General features: G+C 34.6%; 1 protein-coding gene across 1 annotated transcript; it reads right to left on the reverse strand.

Moving 5' to 3' along the window:
• Positions 1-4,874: 4,874 nt before the first annotated feature.
• Positions 4,875-17,934, reverse strand: CYSA (cystatin A). The gene is made up of 3 exons (XM_086246364.1): positions 17,642-17,934; positions 17,335-17,520; positions 4,875-5,215 (listed from the first exon to the last, which is right to left on the reverse strand). Exons 1-2 carry the CDS (start codon positions 17,846-17,848, stop codon positions 17,338-17,340), a joined length of 390 nt encoding a protein of 129 aa, XP_086102490.1. The 5' UTR covers positions 17,849-17,934; the 3' UTR covers positions 4,875-5,215; positions 17,335-17,337.
• Between the last annotated feature and the right edge of the window lie 2,531 nt (positions 17,935-20,465).

The following is a 20,465-nucleotide window of genomic DNA, read 5'->3' on the forward strand; positions in this document are numbered from 1 at the left end:
CTTTAAAAATTTAAGCTTTTTGGGATCTAAAATACCTGAGGCGAGGCCTTCAATCTTCAGAGAATCAGAGTAATCAGAGGCCAAATTGACCAAACGGTGGCCTAAATTACTACAAAAATGAAAGAAGTTGGGAAAACTTTTGGTTTCCCCTTTTCTGGCGTTTCATTACCCTTTGCTCATTTTCTTGATTGGAGCAAGTTCACAATACAAATTTCACCAAAGATAATACCAAAAATTAAGACAATATTGAAAATACTTGAGATTGCAGGTGAAAAGGCATTTTGAACTGAATCGACCAACTGAGCTATTTGATGTATTTCATATGGTATCCACTCAATATGGCTAAGAAGCTTTTAAATAACATGTTAAACCTCATTTAAATGAGCATGACATTTACTCCACTTGTACTTCATTTGAAAATCTGCCATCCTTTTAATCGTTTTGGTCCCTACATCATTTTCTATGTAAAAGAAGTGACATATTATCACAGAATTTTTTTCATTTAAAACATAGAGTCCAAAGAAAATACAAGGTTACACTCGAAAGTATCTACCTAGTGTAAACTAAACTTACATATTAACTTTTCGGGGATATCTTTGTTCCATTCGAAAGAAGAACCATACCAGGTCATACCAGGTCCTCGCATACCCAAAAGCACTGTGAACCACTTTGACCATAAAACCTCTACCAACACAACAAACTATCACTGCACCACCACCACAATCAACCAACCTGCAACAACTACCACACCAACAAACTTTCACACCCAGCTCCATAGACCAGAAAAATCTACATGATAAAAGACATAAATTTCACATGATGGATATATAATAGATAACATATAGACGACATCCATTGTTTTCAAAAGTGCAGTAGTTTCAAAGTTCATTGTGATAATGAGGAGGATCTAAATAAAATTTGAATTTTCAAAGATGCAAATCAATCAAATCATGTTACCAATGCCAACAAAGCAAGATCTACATTATCTTTGGACAATAAATCGACTATCAATTCCGTCGTTGATGCATCTGCAGAGAAACCCCTCTCCACCATTTCATGAGTAAGTCCCACTGCCCTTAATGTCTCATTATTATTAAAAAAACACTCGGATAATTGTGTTATAAGTCCAATCATCAGGAGAACAGCCTCTCTCTTTCATTCCTCTAAGCAAATTTTCTGCTTCACATATTAGGCCTCCAATACAAAGTCCATTAATCATTAGGCTTATTTCACGATTTACCACCTAGAACTGTTTTTCATTCCTAAATTACTATCTAAAAGTTTTTTTGTCTCAGGTTATCACCTTAACTTACACTTGTCTCCTATTTTAACTTGTTCCGTCAACACGTCTGTCTCGTCAACACCTCTCTCAAAAATGCTGACGTGGCCGTTAATGCTGAATGTACGCCACGTCTCACATCTTTTTTTTTTTTTTTTTTTTTTAGATTTTTGCTATTTTCCTATTTTTATAAACTTTGAAAATTAATTAAAAATAGCTCCGAACTCTGAAAAATACACAAAAAATCATATGAACTCATCTTGACTAGTACTAATTTACTATATGGTCAAAATACCAATTTTTCCCTTTAAATGTTTCTAGAAAATTTGAGAAGTCCCAATTTATTTCTAGAAATTAAGCAAAATTTCTCTATATTAAATAAATTCTAGAATTTCTGTAAAGTCTCGAACGAATTCTCAAAAAAAATTTTGAAATTACCAAAAAACTATTTTAGAGAATTCTTTCGAGACTTTACAGAAATTGTAAAATTTTTCTATAATTTATTTTATAGAGGGAAATTTGTTTTCCTAAGACCAGGAGGTCGTTTGGGTAGCAAGTGTTTATGAGAAAGGTATTGTTAGTTTTTAGAACACCAATGATGCAGACCTCATATTTTTTGGAGTTCAGGAAATTATCCTATGAATTTCTAAAGAGTCTTGAGTATTCTGATTTTCTAGAAATAAATTTGGACTTTCCAAACTTTCTGGAAACACTCATAGGGAAAAATTGGTATTTTGAGCCATAGTAAATTAGTACTCTTCAAAATGAGTTTGTAAGAATTTTTCATGTATTTTTGTGAGTCCGGAGCTATTTTTAATTAATTTTCAACGTTTGTAAAAAAAAAAAAAAAAGCAAAAATCCAAAAATAAAAGAAAAGATATGACACATGGCGCACATCCAACGCGCCACGTCAGCATTAACAGCCATGTTAGCATTTTTTACAGAAATGTTAACAGAACAATGTAAAATAGGACACAAGTGTAAGTTATAGCCTATAAGTGATAATCTGGAACAAAAAAACTTTCAGATGGTAATCTGGGGAGAAAACAGTTTTGAATAGTAAATCGTGAAATAAGCCTATATTGTATCTCCTGACAGAAGGTGGAAATCATTTTGATGATACACCGCAAAAGACATCCTTTGCATACTCAATTTTTCTAGCTATGCACAAACCTTCAATGAAAATATTGTATGTCACAATATTTAGATCCAACTTCTTGCATTCCATCTCTCTAAATAATTCTATTGCCATTTCAAGTTGTTGGTTCTTACAAATGCCATCTAGTAAAACAGCATAAGTTTTAACATCTGGATGTTGGCCACAAGCTTGCATCTTAGAGAGCAAGTTTTGAGCATCTTGTAATCTCCCCACTTTGCAAAAATCATCCATAAGAGTGTTACAAGTAATGGTATTTGGAACCGGTCCCTTATGAGACATTTCTTCAAAAAGCCTCATGGCCTCTTCAATCTTTTTATGCTTGCAATATTTGTTTATTAATATGCTATAACTATAAGCATCAGCAATGGCACCCTTGCTACGTATTAGATCAAAAACTGTTTTTGCTTCCTTCAATTCTCCTTGCAAATAATAATCATTCATAAGTGAATTGTATATAACCGTATCAGGTTTAATATCTCTTTGAATCATCATTTTAACCACACTTTTTGCTTCCACATTGTTCCCCTCTTTAGGCCTTGCACTACAGCATTGGAATGGGGGCCTAAAACCTATTTTGGGTCACAAATTGGTTACACATGCACTATAGAATTTGTGACCCATTATAACATGAGACCCAAAGTGATACCAATATATGGGTATTAGTGTAACCAAAACCCAAATCCAACTGGGGAGCCCACGTGAAGGAGAGAGAATTAAGAAGCACCAACAGCGATGCACGCCTCAGAGGTGGGCATGGGCCACGCATGTTGGGTCGATCTATGTGAGTCTCCCTAGCGCACGTGCAAACCACCAAAGGTTAGGATTAAAGGCATGTTGGTGGATATGCGGTCCAAATTAAAGGACCGTTGGTCTTATTTTTTTTCTTTTTAATTTTCTAACATGCCTTTTGAAACCAACGGCACAGATGTGCGGACCATTGGGAGTGAGTAGCCTATATCGCTCTTTTTTATTTATTTTTAAAATAATACAAAAATAATTAAAAATTTGAAGAAAAAAAAAATACCCGAAAAAATTTCAAAAAATTTAAAAAAATCCCTGCCATATTCCCAAAAATCCTATATATATATATATCATGGTTCTTCCATGGTTTTTCTTTACAAATATCAATCTTTGATACCAAATTTACACAAAAAAATTTGGTTTTTAATTGTGAGAAGCTATGTTTATTTGGTTGTTTATTTATCAAGCATATTTATTTAATTATATGATTGTAGTTTGCGGCTTTGTGCAAGCACTTGGTTTTTTTAGGGAAAGACTATAAGCAAGTTTGCATTTTTATATGTTTGAGACTAATTAAAGGAAAGTGCAAAGTAACGGCGGCACACTCCATCCCATGCACAGCCTTGTTGCTTCACATGTGGGATTTGAATATCTGTGAAGGTTGTGACATTTGGTTCAATACCAAATTTGAAGAATTTTCCAAGACAGATAAGCTATAGCCCATTTGTTTCAAAAAACAGTTGATGACAATAGTTAAAGTATAAACATTATGAACAATTCCCGACACATCCATTTGGTTACTCAACGAGATGGCTGCCGAATAATGTTTCAATTCGGCAACTTGACCCATAATAATTTGATTGAAACGGACAACCTAAGGCAGAGGACGCATTTGAAGCATGGTATTGAACAAGTTCAAAGCATCATGGAGATTAGTGGGTTTGGGTGGGTCTCTCAGAAGCTGGGGGTTTGTAGATTTTGTTGGGTTTGAGGATTGAGAATGAAACAAAGCAAAGTAATTGTTGAAGAAAACAATAGTAGAGTAGTGAAGACTGAAGACTAGGCAAAGAAATACCTCTGTGTCTCTTGCAATAAGAAGAAGCACTTCTCCCATCATCATCTTCAGCATCTCCGTATATGGAGGTCACCCTGGGGGTGATCCAAGTATTGTCCTTTCTAAAATCCAAAACTGACTCTATAGAATGTAATCTAGGGACTAGGGATACCCTATAAACTGAGTGCTACAATTTGGAAATAGAACTCTTACCATTAAGTGCCCCAAATTAGCGAGAAAATCCTAGCAATTCCAACAAGGCAAGCTTCTCAAAAAGTATGATCTTATCACTGTGATTAAGAATGGAGGCCAAACTAAGAAGGAAATCTTTCCAAATCAGGAGACCTATCAAGCCAATCAATGGCCTACAAATCAGGCATTTTTCTCATAAATACAAGACTAGCAGAACCTTAGCAAAAGCGCCAAGGCCAACCCCAAACCCAAAACTCTGTCAAACTAACGTTTCAGCATATCGTTTTTATTTTCATAGCAACACCAGCAAACTGCTTGGTTCTAGGTTGTCACAATTCCTTTTGTAAGCTGTAGTGTATAGTTGCCACAAGAGGGGCCACCAAGCAGTATATGTGTGGATGATCCATATGCAAAACTAGTACATGATGTGAGTCGGTAGACTCGGTACATTGAAGTAGAGAAAGTTTATTTAAAAGGCATCAAATATGTGGTATTGACGTACGTGGCTATGTACAAGGGAATATAAAAGTCGGGTCAAGAAGTAAGCATTAAGATTCAGACACGCACATAATTGGCTCTTGGCATTGTAGTTTTTAGTGATCTTTTAAGATCACATTGTACTAGATAGCACCATCAAGTCATCAACCAACACAAATTGTTTTACCATATACAAGGAAGGTTACTAGATTGGGCGATCTCCTTCTATCTCACTCCAATGGAACTTTTCTTCAATGTTCTTATTTAACTTGACCTTCAAAAGCAAAGCACATCTGGCATAATCTTCAATGACCTGCAATAAGCCAAAGCAATTTCCTTTATCAAGCAATCACGCTTCCAAAATATGAAGATAGATCCACCATTAGAGTGAAAGGCAAAGAAATTAGGTTGGGATGAAATAGAGAATAGATCAATCTGTAAACAATGGAAACCCTATCCTGAGTGAGAGGGTCGTATCAAAAAAACGAATTGGACCTGTGCTGAAGGGATTGAACAGCATGATTTGCTGGATCTTGAACCTCGGATCATGAGTTGGCACTGCTGGCCATCCTGGTCCACAGCCATTTGGTTTACAGATTGGACCATATAGTAATTAATTTATGATGCAAGTCTGAATAATTACTACCATCTCCATAACTATGAGTAACACAATATTTCAAAACACATTAATTGTAGCTAAACAAATAAACTTACTTTTCTTTTTTTAAAATGAAAGATAAAAGACCGCTTGTAACATTTCTTTTTGTGCTTTTGTATCAAAGGCTAAATTTAGCAATTCCTGCCAAAGAGCCGACATTTGAGGTGCCAAACCTGCCTATCAATGAGTCTTGGGGAGGATCAATTTATCATAATAAATTAATCATCCATTGAGCGGTGTCCCTTCCACTAAGCACTGTCAGATCACTAAGGCCGACTTTCGTCCCTACATGATGGGTGGGTCTTGCAGTGAAGCTCCCTTTTGGGTGGGTCTACTGAGACTGTCCCTTGTCCCAAAGGGGCTGAAAAACAGTTGGAATTCTAGCTCTCCGGTAGTAGTGCATCACTGATGGCTTGATCTCCCTAGAAGAGGAGTTCTTTGCCAGTGGAGCATGCATGATACAACTACTCCTCTATGTCAATGTTCTGGCTTTCAAGACACGAATGAGGAATGTAGAAGGGGAAGAGAGTTCCAGCAACAAATCCCGGATTTTAAAGTTAAGACCTACCCTTGAACCTTCACCATAATCTGCGCAGGAAAGGCCTAAAACCAATCCCAGGGAACAGTGAAGCTTCTGTTTTATTTAAGTGACCTGATGCCCCAACTTAAAATGCAAAGTTTGGTTTATAATTACACTGGCAAGCTAATTACTAGATTACTAAACCTTTCATGGCCAAAAAAAAAAGATTACTGAACCTTAACATCACATTTTATATTAGCCAATCATGCCAAGAAATTCGACATGTAGTCCAGTTATGGAAAAAAGGGGCAGAGCTAATGACTAGCACCTATTTGTGCTGATTCCTCTGAAGCTCTAGTTTGAGATATTTTACATGGGGGAATTCATACTATCTAAAGTTTGATTCTATGGAAGATTCTTCAGGAAGAGCTAATGATAAGCAGCTATGTGATCTGATTACTTTGAAGCTCTAGTCGTAGTGACTTCTTAATATGGAGGATGCATTACCATCCGAAGTTTTATTCTTAAGGGGAAGATCCATCTTTGATGGATAGACAACAAGTAGCTTTCAAGATAAGCATTAAAGGGAAAGAAATAATCCAATAAACAAAATAGCACCAGATTGAAAACAAAAATAAGGTCCCCTTACATCCCAACGCATCGCATGCTCCTCTAAAGTGACCTACACTGTTTTCTTTATGGCTACTTCAGGAGTCAAAGGTTTGTTTCACCAGGGACACAAAAAAGTTTTAGAAGTCATAAGCAAAGGATACAAGGTAATGGGATCATAGGTGGTTCACACAATTTCTTCTACTTAATTGTTGTTACTCATAGTAAGAGGAGTGTTCAATAGATATCGTTTACAAGAGTATTGTTTCTCAAATTTGTTTCCAATTCGGCACCATCTTTGCAGACATCTTCATTTTTTTGTTTGGCCGCTTGCAAAGATATTGTATAACTTTGTACAGTGTCCCACATCGGATGGTAACTTGAACGTTATTCTATTTATAAGCAAAATTTCAATGCTAGATGATCGCCGGGCTTAGTAGCGTAAGCCTGTGACCCAAGTGGGGGCATTAAGAGGGTTGGATAAGTCGCTTGTCTTGTTCGTGGTTTAAACTGGAATAAACACACTTGAAAAAGACAAAAAAATAAAAAAGTACAAAAATACAAAAAAAATTCCACGATCCCACAGTTGAAAAAAAAAAAACCAGGCAAGCAACCGACCTAGACAGCCCATTTTTTTTAACCATACAAGTCCAAATAATGACTATCCAAAGAAAAAGAATGACGACAAATTACTTCCATATAGATTAAAAATCAATATTTTCAAATGTTATAATTTTACCATTTCTCCAAAAAAATATAGATAGAAAAACAAAGGCTGTTTGTAACGTTTCCTTCTAAAGGCTAATTTAACAATTCCAGTCAATTGTGTCAACATGATCCCATTGTTAAACTACAAGTCTTAGTATGGAATAAATGGTATCCTAATGGCAAGCTAGTAACTAGAATACTAGATCTATGAATATCAAAATTGTGAATGATAAATTAATATAATATTTCATTATAGAAGGGAGGGAAAATAGAAAACTAACGAAAATACTTACCTTCCCTAAATTTTATGGTTTATATCTCTTCTAAATTCTAATTATCAAAACTTGAAATCAATTTCAATTTTGAAAAAGGTTAAAGATGGAAGTGTATACTAATTTATGTCAATATGACGTGAATGATTACACAGGTGGTATTGCTGGTCAATTTCATTTTGACACAAATATGATTATAGTACAGCCAAACCCCACTGATCTCATGGTGGATTCAAGTTGTGTTTTTCAAATCATGTGGACAATTTCTACATGTAGTCTCACAATGGAAAAAGGGGGAAGAGCCAATTACTAGCACCTATTTGTGCCGATTCCTCTGAAGATCTAGTTCAATATATTTTTCATTGGGGAATTCATACTATCTAAATTCTGATTCTAGAGAAGATCTTCTGGAAGAGCTCATGACAAGCATCTATGTTATCTGATTACTTCAAAGCTCTAGACCAAGGTATTTCTTTATATCGATAATGCATTACCATCTAAGATTATATTCTTTAGTGGAAGAAGATTCATCTCAGTGGGTACCAAACAAGAGGCTCAAATAAAATTCTTCAAGATCAGCATTAAAGGGACCCAACTAATCCAATAAACAAAATGTCACCAGATTGAAAGGAAAACAAGGGCTCCTTACATCCCAACGCATCACATGCTCCTTACATCAGGAGTCAAAGTTGTGTTTTACTATGGAAAGAAGAAAATGATTCAAAGTCATAAGCAAATGATACATGGACATGGAATCTTTGGTTGTTGAAACAATTTCTTCTACTTATATTTAGAGGAGTGTTAGATACATCTCGCTAATGAGTATTGCTTCTCAAATTTGTTTCCAACTCGGCACCATGTTTGCATAAATTTGCTTTTTTTTTTATTTGGGCTCCATGCAGAAATATTGTAACTTTGTACAATATCCCACATTGTTTGAAAACTTGAACTTTATTCTATTTATAAACAAAATTTCAACGCTAGAAGATCGCCGGGCTTGGTAGCATAAGCCTGTGACCCGAGTGGGGGCATTAAGAGGGTTGGATAAGTCGCTTGTCTTGCATGTGGTTTAAACCGGAATAAACACAGTTGAAAAAAGAAAAAAAAAATCCAAAAATATACAAAAATACAAAAAAATGACACAGTCCCTCAGTTGAAAAAAAAAAAAACCCAGGCAAGCAACCGACTTAGACAGCCTTTTTTTTTACCATACAAGTCCAAATAATGACTATCCAAAGCAAAAGAACGACGACAGATTACTTCATATAGATTAGAGATCTATCTTTGCATATAATATAATTTTCCATTTCTCCAAACAAATAGAGATAGAGAAACAAAGGCTGTTTGCAACTTTTATTTCTAAAGGCTAATTTAATTATTCCAGTCAATTGTGTGACCATAATTCCCATTGTTAAACGGCAAGGACTTAGTAAGGAATAAATGGAATGACAAAGGCAATCTAGTTACTAGAATACTAAATCTATGAAAACAAAATTGTGAATGATAAATTCAGACTAATATATATTCTAGAAGGGAGGGAAATAGTAAACTAAAAAAAAATACTTACGTTTCCTAAACTTTATGGTTCACCATCTCTTCTAAATTCTAATTATTAAAACTTTAATTTCAATTTTGAAAACGGTTAAAAATGGCAGTGGATTCTAGTTTATGTCAATATTTTTTTTTAAGGAACATAATTTATTGATTAATCAAATGAAAGGTACACAAACAGTAGACAAGAAGTCCAGTGACAGAAAGGAAAACTAACAACATAATAGCTTAGCTAAAACACCAACAGCTGAGAAACTATCTTATAACTGCTTTCCAATCTAGAAAAATAGCCGAAAGGGGTAAATCTTTGGATCCTGTGGAGACCGATGCCCAAAGAGAGGCTAAAACCTCACTCTTTCCCAAAGTTTCTCCACTCACACCCCTTTATAATTATAAAAAATTACACGAATGTTTAATTGCCAAAAAAATATGACGCAAATGTTTACACAGGTAATAATGCAGGTTAACTTCATTTAGACACAAATTGATTATAGTGCACCCAAACCCACTGATCTCATGGTGGATTCAAGTTGTGTTTGCCAATCATGTCGAGAATTTCAACATGCAATCACGCTATAGAAAAAGGGGTAAGAGCTAATGACTAGCACCTATTTGTGCTGATTCCTCTGAAGCTCTAGTTCAATATATATTACATAGAGGAACTCACACCATCTGAAGTTTGATTTTAGGGAAGATTCTTCTGGAAGAGCTAATGACAAGCATCTATGTGAACTGATTACTTTGAACTAGTCCAAGTTATTTTTTAATATAGAGTATGCATTACCATCTAAAGTTTTATTCTTAAGGGGAAGAAGATCCATCTCGGTGGGTTAAAGGGAAAACCTCACCACATTTAAAGCATAAACAAGGACCCCAAATTTCCAAACGCTTCGCATGCTCCTCTTAAGTGGCCTACCCTGTTTTCTTTATGGCTACATCAGGAGTCAAAGATGTCTTTCACCAGGGAAAGAAGAAAAATGATTAGAAGTCAGAAGCAAACAATTCACGGTCATGGGATCATTCGTGGTTGACACAATTACTTCTACTTAATTGTTGTTACTCATAGTAAGAGGAGTGTTAAATACATATCATTTATGAGAGTATTGTTTCTCAAATTTGTTTCCAATTCAGCACCATCTTTGCTGACATCTTCATTTTTTGTTTGGCCCCTTGCAAAGATATTGTATAACGATGTACAGTGTCCCACATCGTTTGGGAACGTGAACATTATTCTATTTATAAGCAAAATTTCAATGCTAGACGATCGCCGGGGTTGGTAGCGTAAGCCTGTGACCCATGTGGGGGCATTAAGAGGGTTGGATAAGTCGCTTGTCTTGTACGTGGTTTAAACCAGAATAAACACAGTTGAAAAAGACAGAAAAAAAAATACAAAAAAATTCCACGGTCCCACAGTTGAAAAAAAAAAAAACCAGGCAAGCAACTGACTTAGACAGCCCCCTTTTTTTTTAACCATACAAGTCTAAATAATGACTATCCAAAGCAAAAGAATGACAACAAATTACTTTCATATAGATTAAAACTAAATCTTTGCAAATGATATAACAATTTCTCAAGACAAATGCAGATAGAAAAACAAAGGTTGTCTTCATGTTTCCTTCTAAAGGCTAATTTATTAATTCCAGTCAATTGCGCGAACATAATTCCCAATGTTAAAAAGGGTATAATTGTCTTAGGAAATCAATTCCTACGCATTTCCCAGAGGAAAGGGAATGTAAGATTCTCATGCCGGTGTTTGGTAATGCTGGGAAAGTAAACCTGGAATTACCTTTTTATATTCATTACCATGTTTGGTTTGTACAAGAATAGGAAATAAACAAAATGTTCAGTTTTCCAATTATACCCTCATCTCTTATATATATACACAGGCTCCTTCTGTTGAGGTATACCTCAACTTATTTATGTTGAGGTATAACCTTGTTGGGGCCCACACAAGTCGTTTTGTGTCGATCCGAACCGTTCGCAAAGATCATCTTCATTGATAGATCATTCTTGCAAAAAATTAGTCAAATTGAAAATCATTTGCCTATCTAACTTTGATAAAACAAATGGGCGGTTTCATTGAAAATATTTGGTTCGTTCATTTATTTGATCAAAGTTAGATAGGCAAATGATTTCCGATTTAGCTAATTTTTTGCAAGGATATCTATCAATGGAGATGTAAAAAATGAACGGTTCGATCGACACAAAACGGCTCGTGTGGGCCCTCACAGGGTATACCTCAACATAAATAAGTTGAGGTATACCTCAACAGAAGGAGCCTGTATATATATATATATATATATAATGTGAAGAGTTTGTTTTGGATAAAATTGGTATTATCAAATATTAAAAGGGGTATAATTTTCTTGAAAATAAATGTTTTCCGAGAGGGAAAACAAAACCCAAGCTGAGAGGAGGGATCATTTTCCCCCCTTTGGGTGCATCAGATTCCCATGGGCCACGAAACTATTTCTCATGCCTGCACTTACCAAACATGAGAATAAAATTATTTCTCATATCCACCTTTCCAAAACTTGAACCAAACGGGCCCCAAAGTCTTTAGTTTGGAATAAATGGAGTGCTAATGGCAAGCTAGTTACTAGAATACTAAATCTATGAACATCGAAATTGTGAGAGTCAAATTCAGAATAATATTTCATTCTAGAATGGAGGGAAAATAGTAAACTAACAAATTCCTTACCTTTCCTAAATTTTATGATATACCGTGTCTCCTAAATTCTAATTATCAAAAATTAGAAACCAATTTCAATTTGATAATGGTTAAAAATGGCAGTGGATTCTAGTTTATGTCAATATGACAGGAACCATTACACCTGAAATATTGTAGGTCAACTTTTTTTTGACACAAACATGATTATAGCACACCCAAACCCACTAATCTCATCGTGTATTCAAGTTGTGTTTGCCAATCCTGTCGAGAATTTCAACATATAGTCCCACTAAGAAAAAGAGGGAAGACCTAATGACTAGCACCTATTTGTGCTGATTCCTCTGAAGCTCTAGTTCAATATATTTTACATACAGAAATTCATATTATCTAAAGATTGATTGTAGTGAAGATTCTTCTGGAAGAGCTAATGACAAGCATCTACATGATCTGATTACCTTGAAGCTCTTGACCAAGTTATTTCTTGGCTTATTACTACTTTTGCCCCCTGACATTGCAATGAAATCTCAATTCACCCCCTTTCGTTTCAATTGTCTCAATTTGCCACTTAATAGTACACATCGTGTTTCAATGCGCCCCTTCGGTTCAATTCCGTCATAATTGCCGTTAGCCTTGCTGACGTGGTGTCTACGTGGCATGGCATATTGGTCATTTCGACCAGTTTAGACCAATCAGCACCTCTCATTTTGCCACATAGACCCAAAGTGGGACCTACCCCTTTAATTTAATACAAAACTTAAAAAATTAAAACAAAAATTAAAATAAAAAAAAATAAAAAATAAAAACCCCTCCCCCCCCCCCCCCGACCCCATCGCAATAGGCAAACATTGACAAGGAGGACGAGCATTAAAGGGGTTTCCTAAAAAGTTTCGCGGAATGGAGTGGAAGTGAGAGGAGGGGATTCGCTTTGGAGGCGAAACGGCACTGTTTTGAAGATGCAGGACACGTGGCACGGCGTTGAGGAGGGAAGTGGCGGCTGGACGTTGGTGATGGGTAAAGAAAAAGTGGAGACGAATATAAACAAGGCATTGGGTTTTGAGAGAGAAAAGCTGTGAATCTCTGGATGGGCTGCTTTTCAGATCCTTAAAACCTGAGCACTTCCAACAATTTTGGTGGGAGGGGGTGCGACAGTGCGATGGGGGAGGGGGAAGGGCTGGGTGGTGAGGGGGTGGCCTACGTCGGGGAAAGGGGTGGCCTGGGTGGAGGGGGAGGGTTTTTATTTTATTTTAATTTTTTAAGTTTTGTATTAAATTAAAGGGGTGGGTCCAACTTTGGGTCTATGTGGCGAAACAAGAGGTGTTGATTGGTCCAAGCTGGTCGAAATGACCAATATGCTCTGTCACGTAAGCAAGGCTAACAGAAGTTATGACAAAATTGAACCAAAAGGGCGAATTGAAACACGATGTGTACTATTAGGTGGCAAATTGAGACAATTAAAACGAAAGGGGGTGAATTGAGATTTTGTTGCAATGTCAAGGGGCAAAAGTAGTAATAAGCATTATTTCTTTATATAGAGGATGCATTACCATTTAAGATTTTATTCTTAAATGGAAGAAGGTACCAAACAATAAGCTCAAATAAAATTCTTCATGATAAGTGTTATAGGGACCAAATTAATCCAATAAACAAAACCTCACCAGATTGAAAGCAAAAACAAGGGCCCCTAATTTCCAAACGCATCGCATGCCCCTCTTAAGTAACCTACCCTGTTTTCTTTATGGCAACATCAGGAGACAAAGGTGTGTTTCAGCAGGGAAAGAAGAAAAATGATTAGAGTCATAAGCAAATGATTTATGGTCATGGGATTATTGGTGGTTGACACAATTTCTTCTACTTAATTGGTGTTAATTGTACTCTGTCCCATATTGTTTGGGAATTTGAACTTTATTCTATTTATAAGCAAAAATTCCACACTAGAAGATTGCCAGGCTTGGTAGCGCAAGCCTGTGAGCGGGGGGTGGGTTGAATAAGTTGCTTGTCTAGTACGTGTTTTAAACCAGAATAAACACAGTTGAAATAAGACCAAAAAAAAAAATAGAGAAAGACAAAAGACAAAAAATGACATGGTCCCACAGTTGAAAAAAAATTATAAAAAAAAACAGGCAAGCAACTAACTTAGACAACCCATTTTTTTTAGGCTAAAAGGCATTTTTGGTCCCTGTAGTTTGCCTGAACTTGCACATTCATCCCCATGGAGGTTTTTTTTTTTTCATTTTTGTCCTTGTAGTTTCATTTGGTTACCAGTTTTTGTCCAAACTGTGAGTTGGGTTCATTTCCATTTTTGTTATCATTTTTTGTCCTTCTACTTTTATATTGTTATCATGTTTTTCCTTGTAGTTTCATTTTGTTATCATTTTTGTCCTTGTAGTTTCATTCAGTTACCACAAAAATGGACTAAAATGAAACCCAGTTGACAGTTTAGACCAAAAGTGGTAATATCAGATATTACAAGGACGAAAATGACAAAAAAATACTACAGGGATGAAAGTGCAAGTTGCGACAAACTCAGAGACCATTAGTGTCTTTTCGCATATTTTTCCCATAGAAGTCCAAATTAATGACTAATCAAAGAAAAAGAATGACTACACATTACTTCTATATAGATCAAGAAATCTATCTTTGCAAATGATAAACTTTTACCCTTTCTCCAAACAAATATAGATAGAAATACAACAGTTGTTTGTATTGTTCCTTATAAAGGCTAATTTAATAATTCCGGTCAATTTTGTGACCATAATTCCCAATATTAAAGTACAAAGTCTTAGTTTAGAATAATTGGAAAGCTAATGGCAAGGTAGTTACTAGAATACTAAATCTATGAACACCGAAATTGTGAATGATATATTCAGACTAATAGTTCATTCTAGAAGGGAGGAAAGTAACACAAGTTCTTCTACTTAATTGCTGTTACTTATGAGTGTTAAATACATCTCGCTAATGAGTACTGTTTCTCCAATTTGTTTCCAATTCCGCACCATGTTTGCAGACATTTTTATTTTTTTTCTTGGCTCCTTGCAAATATATTGTATAACTTTGTACAGTGTTGGGAACTTGAACTTTCTTCTACTTATAAGCATAATTTCCACGCTAGATAATTGCCAGGCTTGGTAGCGCAAGCCTGTGACCTAAGTGGGGGCATTAAGTGGTTTGATAAGTCACTTTTTTTGTACATGGTTTAAACTGGAATAAATGCGGTTGAAAAAAGACAAGAAAAAAGGAAAAAAGGAAGACAAAAAAAGAAGAAAAAAGGAAAAAAAGACCAAAAAATGACACGACCATGCAGATGAAAAAAAATAAAAACAAATAAAACCAGGCAAGCAAACGACTTAGACAGCCCTTTTTCTTTTACCATAAAAGTCCAAATAATGACTATCCAAAGCAAGAGAATGACGACACATGATTCCATATACATAATAAATCCATCTTTGCAAATGATATAGTTTTACCATTTCTCCGATCAAATATTATAGATAGAAAACAAAGGATGTTTATAATGTTTCCTTCTATAGGCTAATTTAATAATTCCAGTCAATTGTGTGACTGCAATTCCCAATGTTAAACTACAAAGTCTTAGTTTGGAATAAATGGAACGCTAATGGCAAACTAGTTACTAGGATACTAACCCTATGAACATCGAAATTGTGAATGATAAATTCAAACTAATATATCATTCTAGAAGAAAGGGCAAATAGTAAACTAACGAAAAAGGGTCAGAAGTGCTTATGATGCATTTATACAGGCAACAATATAATCCTTTAGACTTTCTGTTGGAATAAACTACAAAAACAGAGAGACATAGGTAGCTATATTCTAGCCTTCTAAACGAAGAATTCTACAATTTACCATTAATGCGCTGTAGACTTTTCCCTATTGTTGAATGGTAGATAAAATGTGTCATTATCTTCGTCAAGTATTCAGAAACCAATTCATAAGAAAAGAATATCAAGTTTTGAATGAAAAATAAAAAATAAAAATCTTGATCTATTCTCACCCAAAAAAAAAAACATCTTGATCTATACAACAAATACAGAACAGCCAGAACATGAAAATAATTATCTGGGAAGTAGAAAGAAAACGAAGAAACTTCTATTCTGTCATGGTCAACATATTCCAATCAAATCCTTTTACACAAATGCATGGAAATAAGGATTAGGATTAGGGGAGCTTATATATCTGACTCTCACATCCATTCCCTAATTCTATTTTTCAAATGTAAAAGTTCATGAAAATACATATAGGATTGGAGACCACCCAAAAAGTTCCAGGCCAACAACAGAATAGTGTTGGGTTTCAGAACATGTAGAAGGTGCAATAGTAGGTCAAAATACATGGCGCAATCTTTTTGTCATATATCTAATGTGTAATGTGGTTTAGAATTCTAACGTTATCATGGGGAAGCAGATCAATGATGTTGACGAAGAGAAATAGTGTTGTTGGTAGGGCAATTTTTTAGTGTTGTCATTAGAGAGGCCAAGGTGCCTATCAGGAAATATGCTTTTAATAGTGCAAATCTATTGGGCAACTCTAATGATGAGTTATTTGATAGCTATGTGGTAGATGCCTCTCTTTGCGGTGTTGTTAATCAGACTAATGGTCAAGATAATAAGTCAGGGCAGCGGGGAATTTTACTCCTATTATTTTGGAAGCTAATAAGATAACACAGGAAACATTGGGTTTAGCAAGTTCTTTGTGCGGTATGTCTCCTGTTAGTTGCTAAGCCAGATGTCGGCTCTTCTTGTGAAATTTTGGTGGTTATTACTGCTAATATGGTTGTTCTTTTTCGACAACTAGATATGGCCGTTCAAGATGGCCCCAGTCCCGCAAGGGCTATTGTCATTTTCAATGTTCTGGATGAAGTATATAAATGTGTAAGCTTCTCCTGAGTTGCATTAGATGATAAAGGATAAGCAAGTTGCGGACCATCCCAAAATCATCTGTCCTAATAGAGAGCATGCTCTATTGTTCTCAACTAGTTCGGATTGTTGATTTTTTTATGGAACACATTCACTTGTGTAGGCTTACAGTGGGAAACTTAAATAACCATATTAAGTATATGGTTAATGCATTGAGAATAAACTAAAACTTATGACATCAACTCCGATTGCATCTATTTTTCAAACTTACACCAAGGTATCAAAGTACCCAGAATTTTAAGCAGTGAGTCTGTGACTTCTTTGCTGATGTTGTGCCTCTTAAATGACACAGCTGATATTAATAATAATATTTTGAATCTTTATAGAGACCATTGCTATCTCAAAAAGAAGGAAGCAACCACTAAAATTTGTAAAACCCTTCATTCTCAATACTATAATACTCTATGCATTCACATGGCAATCCCCTATTATGGGCTCATGGCCCTCGACCATTAAAAAAAATAAAATAAAATAGAAAGCTACTTTCTTGTAATTTAACATAGAGAATTTACCTCTCATGGAAGGGCATGCTTGAATTCCTGCAACTGTTTGAAGTTGATCCATGGTTTCACCCAAACCTTAGCTTCATATATCTTCTTCACATCAGCATCAATGGCTTCCAGTGTCAGATGGTATATCTTACCAGCAACCACTTGTTCCCTTGCATTCAACACCCTCACAAACTCCAGCAGACCATTCTGAACAAGAAAATAAATAATGAAAAAATAAAAAACCCAAATAAGAAATCAATAATTATAAAAAGGGAAACGATTATTTCATGAAATCAGTGATTTAAACTGGACAAGAAATGGGGTGAACCTGTTGCTTGTTGTGTTCTTGGACAGCAAAGCGAGCGAGGCTTTCTGTTTCGGCGCTGTTCTGAGAGCCATGGCAATCTTTGAAGCCACCCAGTTTCATTTTTATGAGGGTGTCGTCCCTGCAAAGCCCCAGCTCACAAAACCCACAGAGGAAGAAGAGTACAAGGCTAGCAAGTGCAACAGAAGAAGAGAGGCTGCCAAGCTTCATTGGATATCTTGTGAGGTTTGGTTTGATTTTTTCTCTGTTAGATTTTTGTGTGCTCAGTCAGTCAATCAGTTTGTGGTTGCGGAAATTAAAGAAAGTCGGTATAATATCGGAGGATTGCGTGTAAGTTGGTTTGGTGTCTTTGTCTATTTGATTGGTGGTTAAGGAAAGTTTAACGAAGGAGGGAAATTCTGGGCCGGCCCGAAACTTCCGATCTTGGACTCGGGCCGATCTGGTTGGGTTTGGTAACGATGTCGGGTTGAGTCTAGCTTGGGTCTCAATACAATTGGGCATGTTTCAGATCTAGGCTTGTTTGAGACTACTTCTTGAAATCTGAAACCGTTTTTACTTAGTAGCGCTTTTACTAAAAGCACTTTTACTAAGAAGTATATACAAATATTTATAAAAATTATAAGTGGTTCATGTAAAAATACTTAGAAGTGTTTCATGAGGAAGCACATGCTTCTAAAAAAACTCCTTAAAAGCGTTTTTAAACTTAAAATCACTTATATTTATTTTTGTTAAACGATACCAAAAACATTTTTACTAATTTGAAACGCTTTTAACAGTTCTAAAAACAGTGTCAAACGGACCCCAAAATATATTTACATTTAGGCTAAGTCGCAATTTTGTCCCTTTAATTTGATCAAAATGTCAATTTCGTGTCCGTAGTTTTAATTTAATTATATCCATGTAGTTTCAATTCTTTATAATTTAAGGACAAATTTTAATTCAAGTGTCCCAAAAAAAAAAGGACAAATTTTAACTTCTGTCAAATTTATTTGACGGATTAATCAAATTTGTTTTTCCTTTCTATGTGTTGCATAGAGTAAAATTGGGTTTTAAAGGTCACAAAAAATGTGTAGGGTATTTTCAGCAAATTTTAGGATATAAATAGAATTTCATTTAACTTAAGGTTTTTATTTTTTATTTTTGAGGTTCGAATTTAGGAACTTCTTGGAAAAAATACCACTAGATCAATAACTAATTGGTAATTAATATTAATTTTTTTTAGCCACTTAGTTAATTTTAAGGATAAATGTGCTATTTAATGATATTTTTATGCTAATGTTCCTAAATAGGTTTTTAAGGCCAAATCATGTTTTAGGTCCTTGTAGTGTGGACCAAATTTAACTTTGGTTCCTATAGTTTTAACTATGTCAATTTTGTCTATGTAGTGTCCTAATGGTTGCAATTCAATATTCTTAATTTCATTAGTTTTGTTCGACAAAATACGTGAAGCTCACGAGTGAAAATATTTTAGGCTTTTAGTATATATAACAAATTTTGACACCATACAATAACACAACACAAACCTAACATGAAGTTAGTGGGTCTGATTGATCATTTCTTGACAAAAACACAATTATGACATGGCATGTTGCACATAAATAATAAAAGGGTCGAATTAATGTCAAACATGTGTAGATATAAATACGTTTAATTAGTATTAATTATATGAAGAAAATGAGTAACTTTTCTCAGTTTTTAACATGCATTATATGAGTCATTGTATGATTACATAAATTGTTTTTGGTATGATTTTGTAAGTATTAGGATTAAGGGTTTTTTACACTAACACCACCCAAACTATAGGTGGTGTGCAGATATACCACCAAAAAAAAAAAATTTGCAATCAACTGCCCAAACTTTACAAGATGTTACAATGTAGTTTTGTTAAATTTTATGTTAACTTAAAGGGTATTTTAGTCAATCCATTTTATTAATATTTTTAAAAAAATTAATTGAAATTTAATTTTAGAAACGTTTATTTAGGGAGAACAATTTTTTTTTCTTTTTAAAATTAGTTTCAAAACTAAATTAAGGGCAAAATTATTTAGATAGAGCACTTTTTTTATTTTTTTTTATCTAATTTAGAGGCAAAATTATGTAGATAGAACAATTTTGTTTCATACAAAAAAAAAGGAACAATTTTTTTTTCTTCTTTTTATTTTCTATTTTTTTGTTTGTAAATATAATTTAAATTAGACACTTTAAAAAAAAGATTTAGGAGTATAATTATATAGAAATACTTGTTAAAGTGAATATTCCTTTTTTAATTGTGCTCAAGGACAAAATGAGAAGTTTGGGACAAAAACTTAAGATTTAACAGAAAATTTGACTGTATGTGCCACATTGTTACATCTGGCAAAGTTTGGGAGGTTAATTTAAAAAAAAAAAATTTGGGTGATAAATCTGTACACCCCCCATAGTCTGGGTGGTATTAGTGCAAAAAAACATAGGATTAAATAGATTTTTGTGTTTATAAGTAATGCATAAGTGATAGTGTAGGTTTAAAAATAGGGAGGTGATTTTCACACTCTCATTTTCTCCATTTGCACTCCTTTACATTTGTTTAATGGTTTTTTTATATATTTTTTATTTGTATTACCAAATCTACCCTTTATTCTTTTGACGTTGAAAATGTTTTAATTTATGTATTATGCCTTCTCTTTTTAACCTATTATCATGCTAGGACTAGGTTTCTCTCCGGTGCTATTATCTCAAGAACTTGCTTAATATTGTCTACCTACTAAATATATATCTATGGTCACAATTGAACTACTTTAAGTATTTTTCTAATAGCTGTTTTGTATTGAAATTTTCATTTTCTTCATTT

This window comes from Dryas octopetala, chromosome 6, assembly GCF_963921425.1.
Source record: "Dryas octopetala chromosome 6, drDryOcto1.1, whole genome shotgun sequence".
NCBI lineage: Eukaryota > Viridiplantae > Streptophyta > Magnoliopsida > Rosales > Rosaceae > Dryas > Dryas octopetala.